This window comes from Tenrec ecaudatus, chromosome 10, assembly GCF_050624435.1.
Source record: "Tenrec ecaudatus isolate mTenEca1 chromosome 10, mTenEca1.hap1, whole genome shotgun sequence".
NCBI classification, from domain to species: Eukaryota; Metazoa; Chordata; class Mammalia; order Afrosoricida; family Tenrecidae; genus Tenrec; species Tenrec ecaudatus.
This window is the reverse complement of record NC_134539.1, coordinates 59,856,472-59,877,500: the sequence shown is the minus strand read 5'-3', so window position 1 is coordinate 59,877,500 and position 21,029 is coordinate 59,856,472. Positions and strand designations below refer to the sequence as shown.

The 21,029-nt window shown below is 47.9% G+C and overlaps 1 protein-coding gene across 2 annotated transcripts in view; it reads left to right on the top strand.

Moving 5' to 3' along the window:
* Nucleotides 1-13,185: 13,185 nt before the first annotated feature.
* The window catches only part of TTLL11 (tubulin tyrosine ligase like 11), a 281,175-nt gene continuing 273,331 nt past the window's right edge, over nucleotides 13,186-21,029 (top strand). For both annotated transcript variants that reach the window (XM_075560442.1, XM_075560441.1), the window contains exon 1: nucleotides 13,186-13,747. In XM_075560442.1, coding sequence (XP_075416557.1) covers nucleotides 13,316-13,747 — 432 coding nt within the window. In that variant the 5' untranslated portion in view covers nucleotides 13,186-13,315. The remainder of the gene's footprint in view (nucleotides 13,748-21,029) is intronic.

Here is a 21,029-nt window from a genome sequence, read left to right as displayed (position 1 = left end):
CAGGACGTGGTGCCCCAACTGACTGGACTGGAAAACACTCCTAAAGGCCAACAAATGATCCTTCAACTAACTACAAGCTTTTCTTTCTTTGTTTTGGGGTTTTTTTGGTCATTGGTTTGTTGTATATTGTTGCTTGGTTTTGCTCTGTCTTGTTTTTGTACATGTTATTATCTCCGCAGGTCTGTCTAAATAAGATAGGCTGGAAGAACAATCCGGAGGAGAAAACAATGGGACTGACAGTTCCAGGGGGACATGGGAGAGGGGAAGGTGGGGGGAAAGGAAGTGGTGTTAACAAACCCAGTGACAAGGGAACAACAAGTGATCCAAATCGGTGGTGAGGAGGGTGTGGGAGGCCTGGTAGGGCATGAACAAGGGTAATGCAACAAAGAGGAACTGATGAAACCCTGGTGGGGTCTGAGCATGATAGTGGGACAGGAGGAAAGTCAAGGGAAATAGAGGAAAGAGCTGGGAGGCAAAGGGAATTTATAGAGGTCTAGATAAAGACATGTACATATGTAAATATATTTATGAGGATGGGGAAATAGATCTATGTGCATATATTTATACATTTAGTATTAAGGTAGCAGCAGGACATTGGGCTTCCACTGAAGTACTCCCTTAATGCAAGAATACTTTCTTCTATTACATTGGCATTCTGTGATGCTCACCTTCCCGACACAACCACTGAAGACAAAGCAGGTGAATAAGCAAATGTGGTGAAGAAAGCTGATGGTGCCCAGCTATCAAAAGATATAGTGTCTGGGGTCTTAAAGGCTTGAAGGTAAACAAGTGGCCATCTAGCTCAGAAGCAAGAAAGCCCACATGGGAGAAGCACACCAGCCTGTGCGATCACGAGGTGTTGAAGGGATCAGGTACAAGGCATGATCAGAACAAAAAAATCTTACTGTAGTGAATGAGGGGGGGAGTGCAGAGTGGAGACACAAAGCCCTCTTGTTGGCCACTGGAGATCCCCTTGCAGAGGGGTCTAGGGGAGGAGATGAGCCAGTCAAGGTGTGATGTAGCACTGATGAAGAATACAACTTTCCTCTAGTTCCTTATGTAGCACCGATGAAGTTCCTAAATGCTTCCTCCCCCCCCCCCCACTATCATGATCCAAATTCTACCTTCCAAGTATGGCTAGACCAGAGGATGTACACTGGTACAGATAGGAACTGGAAACACAGGGAATCCAGGGAGGATGACCCCTTCAGGACCAGTGGTGTGAGTGGCAATCCTGGGAGGGTAGAGGGAGAGTGGGTTGGAAAGGGGGAACCAATTTCGAGGCTCTACATGTGACCTCCTCCCTGGGGGACGGACAACAGAAAAGTGGGTGAGGGGAGACGTCGGACAGGGAAAGATATGACAAAATAATAATTTATAAATTATCAACGGTTCATGGGGGTGGGGGGGTGAGGGAAGGAGAAAAAAGAGGACCTGATGCCAGGGGCTTAAGTGGAGAGCAAATGTTTGAGAATGATGAGGGCAATAAATCTACAGATGTGCTTTACATTATTTATGTATGTGTGGACTGTGATAAGAGTTGTATGAGCCCCTAATAAACTATTTTTAAAAAGAAAAGAAAAGTGCACCGCAGCTGTCAGAGCCGTGTGCCAATGCAGTGGTAAGTTGTCACGTGGGGAAGGTGGCAAACACCCCTCCAGGGGTGCTGTGCTTTCATCCTACTGTCGGACAGGGAGCCCTAAACCCCCACCGGGGCTGAGACATGCTGGGTGAGCATCGGCTTCTACTGTCTTTGACCAAGAAAGAACTCCTTTGAGAACCAGTTCTCAGGAGCTGCCCACGAAGCTTTTTGCTTATTCATTAAGATTCATCCTACCCCACCCCACCCCACCCCCTCCCAGGAACCTGTTGCACCTTGTTGGAGAGGAGGAAAGGGTGGATTGGGGCCTTCAGGATAAACTGCTCAAAGATCTAGCTGGTGTATCAGACTGCGTGGAATCTTCCCTGCACTCTGCCGGGCTCGGCCGTGGCAGACACTGGACACTGGGCTCCACCTGGTGGCAGTCACGGCCACCAACATCAGGAATAGCCGGAATGGAAGCGGTCTCCCTGCATGGCTATCCCTTCCTGTCCTTTCCTCAGAACTGGACTTGAGGGGGGTAAAAAAAAATCATATAAAACAGTCAAGGTAGCTTTATGACAAAGATTACATTAAAGCAATGTATAAATTGGGGAGCGACATAAAAGAAAGAAGCCAGCCGCCAGATCTAACTATTATTAATATGTTGGCATATTTGCTCCAGTGTTTTTCTCTGCACGTTATGGTCACATCCAGGAGCCTGAGTGTGTAACTCTCTCTCTCTACCTACCTACTTGTACACACACACACACACACACACACACACACACATCTGAGGGGCCTTCAAGAAGCTTATGGGAAAATCCCATTATCTTTTAATTCCTTAGTCTCACACACTTTTGAAGCCCCCTTGTAGGAAATCACTTCTGTTTAAATAGAATAAACCTCTATAAATGCCCTTTGCCTCCCAGCTCTTTCTTCTATTTCCCTCGACTTTTCTTCTGTCCCACTATCATGTTCAGTCCCCACCTGGGTTTCAGCAATTCCTTTGGTTACATTACCCTTGGTCACACCCCCTACCAGGCCTCCCACACCCTCCTCACCACCGATTTGGATCACTTCTTTTTCCCTTGTCCCTGGGTTTGTTAACACCACTTCTTTTTCCCCCACCTCCCACTCTCTCATGTCCCCCTGGAACTGTCGGTCCCATTGTTTTCTCCTCTAGATTGTTCATCCAGGCTATCTTATTTAGAATGACGTGCGAAGATAATAACATGCACAAACACAAGGCAAAGCCAAGCAATAATATACAACAAAACAACAACAAACCAATGACGAAAACAAAACAAAATACAACAAGAAAGAAAAACTTGTAGTTAGTTCAAGGATTGTTTGTTGGTTGTTAGGAGTGTTTTCCAGTCCAGTCTGTTGGGGCACCACACCCTGGCCTCAAAGTCCACCTTCAGCATATCTTGGGGACCTAGCTGCTCAGATAAAGGCATGTACATATGCAAATATATTTATATATGAGGATGGGGAAATAGATCTATGTGCATATATTTACAGGGTTAGTATTAAGGTAGCAGAAGGACATTGGGCTTCCACTCAAGTACCCCCTCACTGCAAGAAAACTTTCTTTTATTACATTGGCATTCTATGATGCTCACCTTCGCGACACAACAGCTGAAGAGAAAGCAGGTGCATAAGCAAATGTAAGAAAGCTGATGGTGCCTGGCTATCAAAAGATATAGTGTCTGGGGTCTTAAAGGCTTGAAGGTAAACAAGTGGCCACCTAGCTCAGAAGCAACAAAGCCCACATGGAAGAAGCACACCAGCCTGTGTGATCACGAGGTTTCGAAGGCATCAGTTATCAGGCATCAAAGAACAAACAATCATATCATTGTGTACTCACCTTCATGATACAATTTCTGAAGACAAATTGGTGCATAAGTAAATGTGCTGAAGAAAGCTGATGGTGCCCAGCTATCAAAATATATAGTGTCTGGGGTCTTAAAGACTTGAAGGTAAACAAGTGGCCATCTAGCTCAGAAGCAAGAAAGCCCACATGGAAGACGCACACCAGCTTGTGTGATCATGCAGTGTCGAAGGGATTAGGTATAAGGCATCATCAGAACAAAATATCTTACTGTAGTGAATGAGTGGGGGAGTGCAGAGTGGAGACCCAAAGCCCATTTGTAGGTCACTGGACATCCCCTTACAGAAGGATCTTGGGGAGGAGACAAGCCTCAGGGTGCAATCTAGCCACGATGAAAAATACAACTTTCCTCTAGTTCCTAAATGCTCCCTCATGATCCAAATTCTACCTTGCAAGTCTGGCTAGACCAGAGGATGTTCACTGGTTTATATAGGAACTGGAAACACAGGGAATCTAGGGCGGATTCCTTCAGGACCAGTGGTGTCAGTGGCGATACTGGGAGGGTAGAATGAGGGTGGGTTGGAAAGGGGGAACTGATTACAAGGATCTGTATGTGACCTCCTCCCTGGGGGACGGACAACAGAAAAGTGGGTGAAGGGAGACGTTGGACAGGGCAAGATATGACAAAATAATAAATTATCAAGGGTTCATGAGGGAGGGGGGAGGGGGTAGGAAGGGAGAAAAAAGAGGACCTGATGCTAGGGGCTTAAGTGGAGAGCAAATGTTTTGAGAATGATGAGGGCAATAAATGTACAAATGTGCTTTACACTATTTATGTATGTGTGAACTGTGATGAGAGTTGTATGAGGCCCTAATAAAATGATAAAATATAAATAAATAGAATAAACCTTAATTATCACACTCCGAGTGGTATTCAAAAATGTTAAAAGCAGGCTCAATTAGTTCTTGTTTCCTCTTCTTCCTTCCTGCAGAGTTTACATTCATCGCTCCAGTCTGTTCCTTGACACCCCGAAGAGACTTCTGGTTATCTTCTTAAACCTGCCTGTAAAAGGCGGTGAAGAAAGCAGATGGTACCCGGCTATCAAAAGATATAGCATCTGGGGTCTTAAAGGCTTGAAGATAAACAAGCGACCATCTAACTGAGAAGCAACAAAGCTCACATGGAAGAAGCACATCAATCTGTGTGATCGTGAGGTATCGATGGGATCAGGTATCAGGCATCAAAGACAGAGAACAAAAAAATCATATCAATGTGAATGAGGGGGAATGTGGAATGGGGCCCCAAAGCCCATCTGTAGACAATTGGATGTCCCCTTACAAAAGGGTCACAAGTAAGAGACAAGCCAGTCAGTGTGCAGTATAGCACTGATGAAATACCCAATTTTCCTCTAGTTATTTAATGCTTCCTCCCCCCATTATCATGATCCCAATTCTACCTTAAAAATCCGGCTAGACCAGAGCATGTACACTGGTGCAGATAAGAGCTGGAAACACAGGGAATCCAGGAAAGATAAAGCCCTCAGGACCAATAATGAGAGCAGCAATACCAGGAAGGTAGGGGGAAGGTGGGGGACGGGCAGAAAGGGGGAACCAATCACAATGATCGACATATGACCCCCCTCCCCCAAGGGGGGGACAAACAACAGAAAAATGGGTGAAGGGAGCCAGCAGTCAGTATAAGACAAGAAAAAAACCAACAATTTATAAATTATCATGGGCTCATGAGACAGGGAGAATGGGGTAGGGAGAGAGAAAAATGAGGACCTGATATCAAGGGTTCAAGTAGAAAGAAAATGTCTTGAAAATGATGATCACAACTTATGTCACAAATGTGCTTGACACAATGGATAAATGGCTGGATGGTGATAAGAGCCCCCAATAAAATGATTCCAAGAATCTGCTTGTACTTCACCCTTCCCTCATCTCTCCTCTCAATCCAGGTGCCCTGGGAGCTTTTGACCCAGAAAACAAAGTGCTCACTTCTGGTGGACACAGCTTTGGTGAGGCATGGGGGTTTTCAGTCTTGGGTCACCTTGGGTCACTCAACGTAGATGGTCTCTCTTATATAAAGCCTGGCCCGGCGTTCTCATTCACCGTGTACTCTACATTCCTTGAACTGCTAAGTACATTTCCTTCTTCACTCCACCTCTGAATTGTAGATTGCTACTATTAGGTGCCCATGAGTCCCATGGTACTCAGGGTGCCCCACACAACAGACTCGCTGTCCGTCCCGGCGCCATCTTCACTGTTGTCACCTTTGAGCACTGACGGCTGCAGTCACTGGGTCAACCCAGTGCATGAAGACCCTTTCTCTTTTTTTGTTACAAAATATGATGTCCTTTTCCAGGGATAACATGTCTAAAATACATGTTACAAAATATGATGTTCTTCCTTGATAACATGTCTAAAATACATGAGACGAATTCTCGTTGTCTTAGACTTGGGGAGAATTCTGGATGTACATTGTCCAACACAGATTTATTGGTTCTTCTGGAGTCTGTGGTGATTTAAATATTCTTTTTCATGACCATCATTCAAAGACATCAATTCTTCTCCATTCTTCCGGATGCATGCCAAATGAACCCCAGCTCACTGCTGTGGAGTCCATGCCAAGGCACAGTGATCCGATGGGACAGGCCAGCACTGCTCCTGTGACTCTACAAGCCTGTAACACTTGACGGGAGGAGAAAGCCCCATCTTTCTTCTGAGGAGCGGCTGATGGTTTCGAACTTTGGACTTTGAGGATAGCGGCGTATCCACTATGCTCGCAGAGCTTCCAGGTGTATTCAAAGTGATTGAAAATGGCGCGACTCTTATGTGAGAACCTGGCATTGCCCAAGGGCCACACCAGAAGGACTGGACGTGGAAGCCCAGCTGAACGAACTGAGCCCGACCTCAAAACTACCTGTTGCCCTTGCACTCAGGACTGAAGTTTCCTAGTGGGAGAGGAGGCAAATGACCACCAGGAATCCCTGGCTTAGCGGGTGTCCAATGAAATGGGGACCCGGTACCACCATATATTCGCTATCTCAATGTCCTCGCTGCATTAATATGATAGGCATTAGTCTGATAGGTAAGGATCCGCCCTTGTAAGGAAGGTGATAGGAAGGTGTCCCTTAGCACCAACCGTTATGCTCAATGTCAACAGAGCTCAGTCGTGTAAGAATTCAATCTGCAAAGTACCACCTCAGGGATTACAGGTTGCACGCAGCTGGGCTGTACTCTCTCATAAACTCCCCTTTTCAATTGTACCTTCAATTCTGTGCTGTTGGATAAATGACTGATGTTATTGATGGAATTGCCTTATACTTCAGGGGTTGATCAATAATGTTTGCTTTTCTCTTCGCCGTAAGATGCTCATTAGATTGCTAACGTAAATCAGTGGTGTGTACAACTCCAGGGTGAGAAGATGGACTCTGGGTACCCTCCTGGTCCAGGCCCCAATCCAAGAACACTTGGTCCTGACGACATAGCCTTGGTACTCGCCTTCACGAGGGGACCACGGAAGGTAAGCGCGCTACAGCCAAGCGTGATGAACACAGCAGATTGTGGCCGGCTATCAATTGGAATAGTCTCTTGGGCCTGTATTCAAACGAGCAGCCATCTAAGTAAGGCGTCAACCAAGTCCACAGGGAGAAGCACACCAGCCTGTGTGATCCAAAGATGATGACCACCAAATCCAAATATGGAGGGGAAAGTATCAGAGCTTAAATTGTGAACAGCTCCATTTGTAGAAGGCTATGGAGGACAGTGAGAGCCCCAAAGCCATCTGCAGAGTGCCCTGTCGGGTTTAGCCTCGGGGCCATCCCCTCTGGGCACAGGCAGGGACTTAGACAGCTTTGTTATCAGACAGAAAGTTTCCTAAACTTTACTATGGGGGATGGGGCTACTCTATGATGTGGTCCTGGGTCAGCTGACCTCCCTCTTGACCCAACCTGCATTTGTTCTTGCTTTCCATATTTCTCGCTTGCTCCATGGCAGAAACTTTCACTCTGGCTTATTTTAATACTGCTGGCAGTCAATTCTTTCCTACTCTCTATTTTATTATTATTTTCTTTCTGTATTGTTTTTTATTGCTTTTGTTAGTTTATGAAGCACAGGAGAGGCTGCATAGAGATAATAACTGATTAAATGGTTTATTGGGGAACAGGGGGAAGGTGAAGGGATTTAAGGAGTAAACATTGAATGTGGGAGGGGGAGGGAGCACGAGGACGGGTTGGGATGATGTTTATACAACCTTTTTAAAAAGCGCCTTCACTATGGAAGTGTATGATATAAGAATTTTATATTGATAAAACGATATTAAAAATACCATGGCTTGAGTCAGGGGCATCTTAGTCCTCAATGGGACCTCTTTGCTGTTTAACACTTTAAAGAGATCTTTTGCAGCAGATTTTCCCAAAGTGCTATGTTGTTTGATTTCTTCCGTGAGAGTTGATTATGGATCCAAGTAAAATGAAATCCTTAAAAAATAAATGAAATCCTTCAGGACGTCAGTCTTTTCTGTTTCGCATAATGTAGTCTATCGGTCCAGTTGTGAAGATTTTGTTTTTGTTACATTATGTGCAATTGTATCTTAATCATATCCTCCTTTGCAATTCCTCCTGCTCTCTCTTGTATCATTATTCCATTTGACGAGGTATCATTTGGACAGAGAAGTCAGAACTCTCTGCGGAGAGCTAACCATGAAAGGAGCCGTCAGCAGAGGTCCAGTAAAGAATATCTTAGGCAGAAGGATGAGCATGCTCAAAGGCTCCCAGGCAGACATAGTCTTGGGAATGAATACAAAGCGACCATCTGTGTGTGAGGAAAAGTGCCGTGCAGTTACACATCTTGTTGCTAGCCAAAAGGCAAGTGGTTGAACCCACCAGTCACTTCATGGGAGGAAGAAAAGCAAAACCAAACAGGTGACCTGCTCCTGCAAAGAGGGGCAGCCTCGGACAGGTGACCGCTGCAGCAGTTCTGCTCGGCCCCGCCCTGTGAGGCCCCAGGAGTCGGAACTGACTCGTTGGCACACAACAAAACCAGGTGGCATCTTCTTTCAGGTCTGACAAGTAAAGTGGAAAGAAATAATTAATGAACTATTTCATATGACTTTCTGAGGGTCACTCTATTCTGATTCCAGAAGATGAGAATGTAGAATTAATTAGATCAGATCCAACTTGACCCTTTCTAAACTAATGAGGGGGCTGATACCCAAACCGATGGCGTCAGTGTGCGGCGACAGTGTGTATGTTGCAGCAGGATGCATGCCAGGAGGTAAGGAAGTAATTGCTTTTCATACGAACCTTGGCTTCGCCTTTCAATTCTTCAGTCAGTTCTCCATTCCTTGCATTTCTAAATGGTTATTTTTTTACTCTGCGTCTCAATCTTCATGCTTCCTTAAGGACACTGAGGAACTTATTCAAGAAGGAGATGTCCATACTGGGCTTGAAGGAGGAGTCTTCCAGGCAGACATAAAATGGAGGAACTGACAGCAGAGAAAGCAGTGTGTTCAAGGGCATGGACACGGGGACAGTGGTGGAGATTCCAGAGGACCTTTTGGCTGGAGATTGGGGTGCGTGGTGAGGAGGTCAGCAGAGGCAGAAAGATCAAGGTGGGTATCTAAGGTTGATTAAGGCACTTGGATTCTATCTCAGAGGGTGAGAGACAGGGGAGGTTTCTAAGTAGGGCCTTGGCAAGTCAGAATGGATGGGACGATGGCGGAAAGCAGGAGGCCCGCTGAAGCATTGCCTCAGATGCAGGTGCCAGGATTAGGGCAGTGGTGATAGGAATAGCTTAAGAGAGGAAAGATAGGAGAAAGAAAACAGTGCGAGACCTGCAGGACTCTAGGTGGTAACAGAATGGATGTAGGGGACGGGGGGGTGGGGTGGGGATACGTCAGGATTTTGCAATTTGCAAGCAGGAGTAACTTCAGGATGGAGGTGCTACCTGCTGAGACAGGGATACCCGGAGAAGGGACAGGATGGGCAGGTTGGTCGAGAAAGCGTAGGGGTGCTGAGGATCTCTAATTGGTTCCATGGACAGCTCTAACGATTTCCAGATCTAGAAAACGAACACAAGCCCCCAATCATTGACAAGTTGATTCTGATTCATAGCGACCCTATAGGATAGAGCAGAAATGCCTCATAGCATTTCCCAGGCTGTTTAAGTGTTTCTGGAAGTAGACTTTCTCCAAGTGTCTTTCTCCCAGAAGCTAGCGGGTTTGAACCACAGGCCTTTTGGTTAGCAGCTGAGTGCCCTAACTAATGTGCCCCCAGGGTTCCTTTATGGATCCCTGGAGGCCTTGACTTTGGCTGCCTTCAGTCAGCTGAGGAGCTATAGATTCTCGGGCCCACCGGCTGTACTGCACCTAATGGAGAAGTTCAGGAGGCTGCATTCTGAATGAGCCTTGCAGGGAACTCAGGGTAGGTAGTCAGGTGACCACATCTGAGCCAACACTGCATTAAAGCTATGGTGCATCCGTGCTGGGGGATGAGATAAGAGCGCCCTCTGCTGCCAGTAAGGTTTAGACTTCCTGCGTTTATGATGCTTCAACGCTGATTATTCATTCATTCAGCAAAGAAACAAGAGGCCAGGGGAGAAGAGTGAGAAAAAGGCGTAGCCTTATTCAAAAACCTCTGTGACCCTTTCAGTCTATTGAGAAGTTGTTGTTGTTAGTTGGTTCTGATCCGCGGCCAGCCTATGTACAACACCTGAACGGAACACTGCCCGGTCCCGCGTCATCCTCACGACGATTATGTTTGAGCCCATTGTTGCAGACACCGTGTCAACCCATCTGCACGAGGGAGAAAGAGCGTGACAAAGCTCACCCGTGTCCAGTGACAGGCACTCTCTCCACTCTGGGTTACAATCATACCTTCCCAATGTCACCCAGTCCCTCCATACCGCACCGGGCTTCTATGTGACCATAGTGTGGCCTGAAGCCAAGACACAGGCGTTTGCATTCCCCAAGGAGTTCATTGATAGGAGATGAGGCCCTGAAAATCCCGAGGGATCGATTGTGATTAGAGTTTCCTGGATATGGTGAGTGGATTTTTGGTGCCTAAGATAATGATCATTTTCAAGAACAATTGACAACAGGTAGGCAACCAGGAGGCGTGATTCTTCAACCGGATGTCTACAGTTCTAATGAAGAAGTTTTACACATTTGTGCTGGAGACGATTGCTCCAATTCTATTCAACACGTTTATTGTGAGACCTCCAAAGGCATCATCTCTCTGCTGTGAGAAAGATGATATGACTGTAGTTTAGGGACTAATATCCATGGCACATATATTCACACTCGTAGATCACTATAATATCCTCATCATGAGACAGCTTTGTGCTTAGAATACTACCAATAATAAAGGCCACTTACATGCTAGTTATAATTGGATCACACACTATCACCATCTTCAGATGGACGAGACTTTGTGCTTGCCGACTACTCTCCTGCTGGTGAGTAAATTCCTGTCCTTAGTGCTCTGTCCTGCACGTTGGACCACACCTGAAGCAGGACAGAGAAAAGGACTCTAATGAATATGGTAAGTGGATTTTGTTTGAGGATCAAACGAGGATCCTGCTAGCTGAAACATTAATGGCAGGCCCAAAGAACCAGTGCATGTCCTTTGCCCACCTGATAGCTACATGGTGAATGGAGACCTTTCTTAGATGTCCTGGTAGTTATACAATGTGTTGTAAATTTGAGAGGATTATGAGTTTACCTGTCAATCAGGTAATGAGGCCTCGGTGTGGGCATGGCTTTCTCCTGAGGATTCTGGGAACTCCTGGATTCCTCCTTGGAGGTGAGAGACACTCAATAGCTCAGCTCACTCCCTGGGAGACATTGCAGCTGACAAGACACATGGAACTACCCTGGTGCCCTGAGCTGAAGGAGTCACGTGGAGACCCCTGCTAGCACTGAGATGCCTTTACTGCCACTGGGTCCACAAGACTTTTCACCCACTGGCTTGTGAGATTCCTGCATTTGGCGTCATTGCATGTGTTGCATGAGTCTGAAGAGGGATTCATAGGCTGGTACTGATATATGGGCTAATATTGGACTTATGGGCTTGGACTGGACTGGGCTTGGATGCTTTCTTAAAATATATAATTGCTCTTGTATATAAAGCTCTTTCTTATGCACATATGAGTGTCTCTGAATTTGTTTCTTTAGTCCAGTGGTTCTCAACCTTCCTAATGCCGCAACCCTTTCATACGGTTCCTCATGTGTGGTGACCCCCAACCATAACATTATTTTCATTGCTACCTAATAACTGTCATTTTGCTAGTTATGAATCATAAATATCTGATATTCAGGATGTATTTTCATTGTTACAAATTGAACATAATTAAAGCATAGTGATAAATCACAAAAACAGTATGTAATTATGTATTGTGAAATATTTATTTCTAATGACAAGTAAATGAAATTTTGTCTGAAGTAGGGTGTAGCATGGGTAACAGTCTTTACTCTGGGTACTTATATGTGCGTGTATCTGCATGTGGGCGGACCTGCCTGGAGACGGATAGAGAAGCAGTGTCTCAATTCCTAAGACCATGGGAAATATGTGTTTTCTGGTCTTAGGCGACAACTGTGAAAGGGTCGTTTGACCCCCCCCAATGGGGTCGCGACCCACAGGTAGAACCGCTGCTCGAGTCTACCCAAACACACACATATGTATACATGTTTTTTCCTGGGCAATACTGTTCTGATCCTTTACAACCAGTTTGTTCTGAAACGTTTCCAAAACATCTTCCCCTATTCTGTGAAGAAGATGGTACGTCAGATACCGGCAGATGGGACGGTCGCTTCATGACTAATTAGCAAGTATGCACACAGCTACACTCCGGATATGGGTAGAAAACAGCACCGCATATTTTTGGAGACTGCCCCAATTCTAGCAGTTCACCATGACACCTTCAAGAAAGTACCTCTTCTCTCTCTTTAAAAAGATGATGTGTCATCAGCCAGCATTTGGGATTGCAGTTCATAAAGCGACTAATTATAAACCCTAGAGCTAGCCTCACAGAGAGGTGATGGGAAGCCTTTCCAAAGCAGCGTGGTGCGGCTGCAATACACGGAGCACCGTAGTCTGACGGCCTAGGCTCCTCTCTCTGCTTCTCCCGTCGGTGGAGCCTTTCCCAGCCACCTGCAGGACACTTCTGGGCTCAACTCTGCGCTCCGCTCCCCTTGCCAACTCCACCCGCCTTCCCGAGAACACAGGTGGGAAACGGAGCCAATGCACATATTCATTAAAGGACGACGACTGCGACCCAGTAAGAGGGCGAGTGCACCCCGGGAAGGCTCCTCCATGCTTTCCCTGTCCCAAGGAGACCTTCCCAAGAACGGGGGAGTGTCTCCTCCTTCACCGGGGGCCCGCCGGGGCCGGAAGGAGGTCTCTTCCCCTGGGTGGCCGCCCCTGAAGACCTGGACTTGTCCGAAGTGGGGCCCCCTCGGGGCGGGGTTCCCGCCGGGAAGTGTGGGTGGGCGCGGGGACACGGGCCCTCTGGTGAAGTGGCTGCCACCGTTCTGCGCCCCCTGTCTCCTCCAGCGCCTTCCGCCCGCGGAACGCTCGTGGGCGCGCCGGCTGGGCGGGGGCGGGGCGGCGGCTTCGTGCCCGCTTCCAACATGGCGTCCGCCGCCTCTGTGACAGGCGCGGTCACGTGCGCACGCGCGCCTATGAGGTCGCGGCGCTCGGCGGCGATTGTCCCTTCGCGGCCGCCGTCCCGAGCGGCGGCCGCCCGTCCCTCGGAGCCTCAGCGATCATGGCAACGGGCTCGGGCAGGCAGCGCGGAGCGGCGGCGGCCGCGGCGACAGCTCGGTCGCTGGCCGGGGCGGCGGCGCGGCGGCGGCGGCGGCCGTGGCACCGGCATTGGCACCGGCCCTGAGCGCCATGCTGCCGGGCAGCGCCACGGAGCGGCCGGCGGCCGGCTGGGGGGCGGAGGGGACGATGGCCGCGGTCGCGGGGGCGGCGAGCGAGGGGCAGCCCCGCGTGGACCCGGGCGCGGCCGGGGAGCCCGAGCGCAAGACGGCGGCGGCGGAGCAGCGCCAGCACCGGGCCCCGGCGCGGCCGCGCGCGGCCGAGGAAGGGGACGCCCGCGACCCCCGGCAACCGTCGCCCTTGGCGCCCCGCTCCCAGCCGGCTCTCCCGCGGGCCCCGTGCCCACAGCGCAAAGCCAGGGGCCAGGGCCGGAGCTGCAAGCGGAGCTCGAGCCTCCGTGCGGACGAGTCCCGCCCGAGGCGGCCGGTCACCGTGGACAGCTCCAAGGCCAGGACCTCCCTGGACGCGCTGAAGATCAGCCTCCGCCAGCTCAAGTGGAAGGAGGTGAGCACGCCCGGGCCGCCGCGTGGGCACAGGGGGACGGACGGGGGACCCCAAAGGACCCGGCGAAGCCCAGGCCGCTCGGCCACTCGAGTCCCTGCTGGGCGCCACACTGGAGCCTGCTGCTGGTCAGCCCAAATCCGTTCTTCCTTCAAGGCCTCGTCCCCCTGTCACTTTCTCCGAGAAAGACCCAGACCTTTCAAGACCAGCCAGCCACTCCCAGGTCTGGATCTCCTGAAACTCTTCCTATGGGCCCAGTCGTCTTCGCTCCCTGGGCGCACACTGGTTCCCGGCTCATCGCCAGGATGGGGAGTCCGTGGGGCTCCAGGCACAGTCTCTTTTCCCAGTCACTTAAAGTTGTGTTTGCGTTGGCGTTTAGTGCGAGCGAGACTCTTGGGCATGTGAGCAGACTCAGGCCCACCATGGTCTGACCTTGAGCAAGCTGCTGCACCTCTGAAGCCCGCTCCCAACTCTGTCCAGTGAGGCTACTAATACTTACCCTGCACTTTGCCACCGGTGGTAACTCATTGTACTGAACCTCCTCTCCCAATCTCCATCAGCATCAGCATCAATAGCACCAACATCCCGAGTGCAGGCACTGGATTCCATGTTCCAGGGCTTGGCATATGATAGGTGTCAGTATATGTTGGGTGAAAGAGTGCAGGTGGGGACACCCAGGTGTGTGTTGCACTTGACTCCGTGAATAAGGCCATTTGTCTTTCTTTGCGATCTAGAAGATGGCGTGGGGAACATGCTGTTGGCAGTGCCAGGCGTGCAATTTAGGGTAGGCTGCTTGGGAGCCTTAGACCTGGTGGCACCGGGCTGTACAAGATGCTGGTGCCCATGTCTGTGCCTTGCTTTGGTTGGGTCAGTCATGGTTTGACTAAGCTGGACCTGGCAGGGAGGTGGCTGCAGAAAGGATGGCTGTGGTTGGAGGAAAAGGAAATCAGCAGGGAGGAGTTTTGTGGTTGATAGAGCAGGTAAGAATCAGGCAGGATGGACTTCCAGGTGCTTAGGGGGCCAGGCCCCTCAGCCTGGGCATCCATGGCTGCGGACTGGGGAAAGCCAGAGGGGGCTCCTAGTTCAGAGTCTCTGGGTCCAGGCCAGAGACCAGCATCAGAGCAGGGGAAACAGGACTCTTAAGGACCCCATCCTGATTACCTAAACCCTGGGACTGAAGCCAGGCCTCCGAGCCACACGAGCTGACTGGCCCAGACCCAGGGCCTATGCTTCTTCGCCCGTCAGGAGAGAGGGCCATGAAGTGGGCTAGGTTTTGTTCTCTAGGAGACGTGAGCCCAGGAGGACTCAGAAATCAGGAGGCAACCATCTCCATCTAGTTTCATTCATTCATTCATTTATTCATTCAATATTCCTGTGCTGGGCCCTGGGAATCCAACACAGTTATTCTGTAGCCTTTGCCCTCATAAGACAAGACATGGTTGCAAAAATTACAGGACCTTTAGTGCTGCTTCCTGAGATGTTCTTTCTCCAGTTACATGCATGGCTTACTATCACTTCTTCAGAGTGCTGATCAAATGCCACTCCCCACCCCCACCCCCCACCTCCCAGAAGCTTGATGAGGCCACCAGTCTCCAGCCTTCGTTCTTCTTTATATATACATGTACATATTTACCTGATGTCCTCTTATGTATTGCTTATTTTATTGTCTGGTTCCTTCATTAGAATGTAAGCTCCATGAGGGCAGGGGCCTTGGTGTTATTCCGGTTGTATCCTCAGGGGTTTGGCGTATAGAAGTGCTCACTAACTCTTTGTTGAATGGATGAATCTATTATGTGGTGAGTGTGTCTCTGTGTATGGGAAGGCGGAGTGCTGTGGGAGGGGGAGGAGGGGCAGGGACCTCTGGAGTCTTGAGTGCTGGAAGTGAGTAGGAGTTAGCAAGGGGTTGTGAGCCCTGCACCTTGGGGAGAAGGAGGAGTGTGGGTTAAGCAGAGGTACACTGGACTTAGAGCAGGGGTGCTCAACCTTCTGCATGCCGTGCCCCTTTCGTACAGTTCCTCGTGTGGTGGTGACTCCCCCACCATAACATTTTCATTGCTACTTCATCACTGTCATTTTGCTGCTGTTATGAATCAGGCGACCCCTGTGAAAGGATCATTTGGCCTCCCAAAGGGGTCACGACCCACAGGTTGAGAACCGCTGACTTAGAGGGAAGGTGATGCATGAGCTGTAATAAGCCAGAGTGTTGAAGGCTGGAGGGCATCCTATACAGAGAACCAGCCCGGGCAGGGAGCCTTGACCTAGATCTGTACTCAGAATGCGATCAGGGGAGTTTAGGGAGCATGGTGGAGAGAAGACTTTAAAGAACCTGCCAAGAAACTTGTGCTTCAGACTGAATTTGATCACAGTTTGCTTGCCATATATAGACCCAGCCTCCCTTGCCCACTCTCCTTCAGTTCCAGGAGAACGCTGCCAACTCTCTCTGGTGATTCCATTTTTAGTCATATCCACTCCTGGCCAGACCTTGTCCAACCGCGTCCACAACTTAAACTGTTTCTCACGGGAAGGTGTACAGCCATGAGCTCTGTGAACTTGCAATCATACAGAACACCTGTTCTAGAGTCGCAGAATTCTAACTTAACAGGGTTGCTGTGGAAGTTCCTACATGAAAGCGACTCCTGGCCCTGGCTTCAGAGAAAATGCTTAGTCAGCCTTTACAGATTGTGTAAGAGGTGGGCTGCTCAGCACAGGGTCGGCAATTCAAACCCACCAGCTGCTCCGAGGAAGGAAGATGAGACTGCTCTCGTAACGATTCCCAGATTGGGAAACCCTGTACGAGGTGCTATGAGCCGGAATTGACTCGATGACCGTGGATTTTTTTATAGTTCTTTTCCATTTGTGTGAGCTCCTTGCCCCATTCCCTGCCATATTCTCTTGCAATATTGCTCTCCTCATTAACAAAGGCCTTAGAGAGGAGAATGCCACAGAGAATCGATGCCACTACTCTTGTGAGCCACCCCCCTGAGAGATGTGGGCACAGTGGAGCCATGGACACCAGCGACTGTGACGGAGAGCAAGGAGAGATTGGATAGAGGGACGTGTTGATCCTAGCTTACTCAGTCCCTGCCCTAACATCTCTTACTATTTTGGGATGTCTAATTCAGAGATTCAACCAAATCTTGAGCTGTTTTCTGAAACTTTTCCAGCTACTAATTGGAACATGCATACCAATCTTAGGTTGACTTAATTATAACTTTTAGAATATTAAACTAAAAAAAAAAAAGCATTCAACCCACTTCCATTGATTCCATTCTGACTGAAAGCAGCCCTGTACGGGGTTTTCCAAGTGGGAACTCCACAGGAGCAGGGAGCCTCGTCTTTCTTCCCTGGAGCAGCTGGTGAGTTTGAACTGTTGACTTTGAGGTTAGCAGCCCAATGCTTATTGGACAACACCACCAGGAGTCCTCTGTAAAATATTAGTGACTGTTTATTAATTATTGAGTACCAGAGGAGCCCTGGTGGTGTAGTGATGACTTGTCCGGCTGCTCACTGCAGGGTCGGCAGTTCAAAACCACCAGCCGCTCTTCTGGAGACAGAAGGACTTCTACTTCCATAAAGAGTTCGTCTCGGGAACTCACCGGGGCAGTTCTCCCTGTTGTAAATGGTCGCTATGAGTCCGCATGGACTCTATGGGGGCGCGTTTGGTTTTGGCTTGATTGTGTGCTAGGCATTGTATTGGAGTGCCGGGGTGGCACAGAGGGTTAAAACATTGACTGTTACCCAAAAGGTTGGTGGTTTGGACTCACCCAGAGGGTCCTCAGATGAAAAGTCTGGCAATTTCCTCCAGAGAGCTTACAGATTTCAAAACTCTCTAGAACTGGCCCAGTCTACACACGTGGGGCCACTCACTGACAAGTGACAACAATAACAAGGCACTTTGCTCAGTGCTTTGTTGGAGCCCTGGTGAGGTAGTAGTTACAAGTTGGACTGTAATGCACTTGGCCAGAGGTTCGAGACCACCTAGAGCTCCACAGGAGAAAGACTGAGCTATCTACTCTCTGAAACAATTGCAGTCTGGGAAACCCCAGGTGGGGTGGGACGATGGGGCTGTCTTTGAATGACATTGACTGGAGGGCAGTGAGAGTGAATACTAAATGCTTTATGCTAATTAAAGTACATTGAGCATTTACCCCCAATTATTTCAGTTAATTCTCACAGCAAACCTCTGCTGTAGACACCGTTATCTCCAATGTACAGAGAAGGAAACAGGTTTGAGAGAGAGGTTGGCACAGGCCAGCCCAAAGCCCCCACTTAGCGTGCTATGTAATGCTACACTTCTAAACGCTCCATTCCGCATCCGACCCAGAACTCTTCAGTGACAGTGGAGGCTCTCAGAACCAGCAGAGGGATAATACACCCAGGACTTAAAATAAAACATCTTGAAACATATCCTACCTGGCAGAGGGAGCACCTTCCAAATCCTGTCTTGTTGCTGCCCACAGGAAAGTGGTTCTTCTGCCAGCCGATTAGCCCAGTTGCCTTGCTGGCATCTGAGCCTGCTCTTTAAGGCTCTCCGCCTCAGACTCCGGACCAAGACCGGGGAGGAAATGAAAGAAAACGTGTCATTCAACCTTCTTCCCCCTAGCTTCAGTGATAAGTCCTTGTGGTTTATTTCCTACTTTTTGAAAGCCACATTGTTTAAGAAGATCTCTAACCTACTCTTCCAAGTGTTTTACTTCAGCAGACATGTTATTTTAAGGTCTAATCTACCAGGATCTTGCCTTGCAAGTTATGCTTGTCATCCTTTCAAAATTGCAATTCTCTGCCACCTGTACTCTGAACAACCCACTGTGGGTAATGACTTCATGAATTCCTGGAACCTTTAAGGACTTCAGTAGCCCATTAAAAGACAATCCATTCCAGGGACCAAGTCCTAAACCACGGTAAGATTAAAATTGTGTATCGTAGCAGGTGTTGCAATCGCTACCTGTGAGTCAGAGTGGACTCAATGGCAGTGGGTTTGGTTTGAATTTGGCTAGATTTTGGATGGATTTGGATTGGCTGCTGTTTTCTGTGTTCTGAAACACGTTTTTATATTGTGTCTCAATTTTGGTAGCACTCTAGCAAATTTTGGATCAGTAGGAGTTGAATGCAAGCATCCAGTTGTATATTTTCTTTCAGACCTGCTCCATGGGAAGGATCTGCCCTAAAGGTAACTAACAGGCCGCGTTCTGAGTGCCTTCTTTAAGGGGGAAACCTTGTGTCCTGGAATTAGCAGAGGTTTGCAATCAGGCGGATGTGGATTAAAACCCTGACTCCTAACTGCTTGTATGCCTTGACTTGTGAGCTACATACAGATTTTTTTTCTGAGTCTCGATTTCTTCACCTGTGAAAATAGGCTCGTGATACTTACCTTGCAGGATTTTGATGAAGTTAAATGCTTGGTGTGCTGTACGCACCCAATCACTGTTAATTACTTTTCCTTCTGCTGGGTAAGGAGCCCCAGTGACACAGTGTTAGGCACTTGGCTGCTAACCACAGGTTGGCAGTTCAAACCCACCAGCTGCTCCGTGAACGATGTGGCAGTCTGCAGCTAATGAAACCTCCTGGAGCAATTCTTCTCTGTCCTATAGGGTCAAAAATTGACTCAATGACAGTGGGTCTATTGGGTAATTAGAAACATTGCCTATTTGATTCCCCACCCCGCCCCCCCAACTAGGAAAAAAACTTACAGAAATTAGTCTGCATGTATAGGTCACTTGTTAACTAGAACAGATGTCATTTGAATCGCTTAACATATATATATTTAAATCACTTTATTGGGGGCTCATACAACTCTTATCACAATCCATCCATCCATTTATTGTGTCAAGCACATTTGTACATTTGTTGTCCTCATCATTCTCAAAACTTTTGCTTTCTACTTGAGACCTTAGTCTCAGCTTCTCATTTTTTCCCCTTTCTCCTTGCTCCACCCTCCCTCATGAACCCTTGATAATTTATGAATTATTATTATTTTGTCATATCTTACACTTTCCGTCCGACATCTCCCTTCACCCCCTTTTCTATTGTCTGTCCCCCAGGGAGGAGATTATATGTAGGTCCTTGTGATCAGTCCCCCTTTCTACTCCACCCTTCTTCCATCCTCCCAGTATACCCACTCTCACCACTGGCCCTGAGGGATTCATCTGCCCTGGATTCCCTGTGTTTCCATCTCTTATCTGTACCAGTGTACATCCTCTGATCTAGCCAGATTTGCAAGGTAGAATTGGGATCATGATAGTTGGGCGGCGGGGGGAGGAAGCATTAATGAAGTAGAGGAAAGTTGTATGTTTCATTGTTGCTACACTGCACCCTGACTGGCTTGTCTCCTCCCCGTGAACTTTCTAACATTTTTTGAGGTCTACTTTATACCTAGCTGTATTTACAACTCTTGGGATGTAGCATATGGCAAAGATACAAAAAGATAATTGTGTTACATTAACAAGGAGAGTTACATTAATTTTTTAATTATAAAAATCTATGCAGCAGAATATCATAAGTGTATGGTTCAGTACCATTGGTCACCTTCACCTTGCTGTGCAGCCATCACCGATATCTAGTCTGGAAGCATTTCATCACCTCTTATTTCTGGGACCTCTATTCTATGTCATTGGTTTAGCTGTTTATCCTTTTACTGGTATCAAATCATTTTGGTTACTGTAATTTTATAGTACATTTTGAAATTTGGAGCTTCTCTACTTTAGGCTTCTTTTCCAGGACTGTTTTATCTATTCTGGGAGCCATAACATTCCCTTTGGATTAGAGGATCAGCTTTCAGGTTCTGCAAAAAGGCTGTTGGACTTTTGTGGGGGACTGTGTTGACTCTATAGATTGAGTAGTGTTGAGATGTTAACAAAAATACATCTTCAAATCCTTCAACTCAGGATGTCTTTCCAGTTATTTAAGTCTTCATTTTTTTTCTTTCTTTCTTTTTGTTGAAGTTCTTCTATGTTTTTAATACTCTCAGGGCAGGGTATTTAAAAGGACCACCCTCCACCAAAAACAAAATTGGGAGAGCTGACCTACCTAAAACATTTTAACATCATGGAAGTTGGAAATGGACAATGGCATCTTTTAATTTTTAAGTATTTTTTGGGGTGCATTTTAATTTTCTTTTTTAAAACATTTTATTAAGGGCTCATACAACTCTTATCACAATCCATACATACATCAATTGTGTAAAGCACATCTGTACATTCATTGCCCTCATCATTTTCAAAGCATTTGCTCTCTACTTAAGCCCTTGGCATCAGGTCCTCTTTTTTTCCCCTCCCTTCCCCCTCCC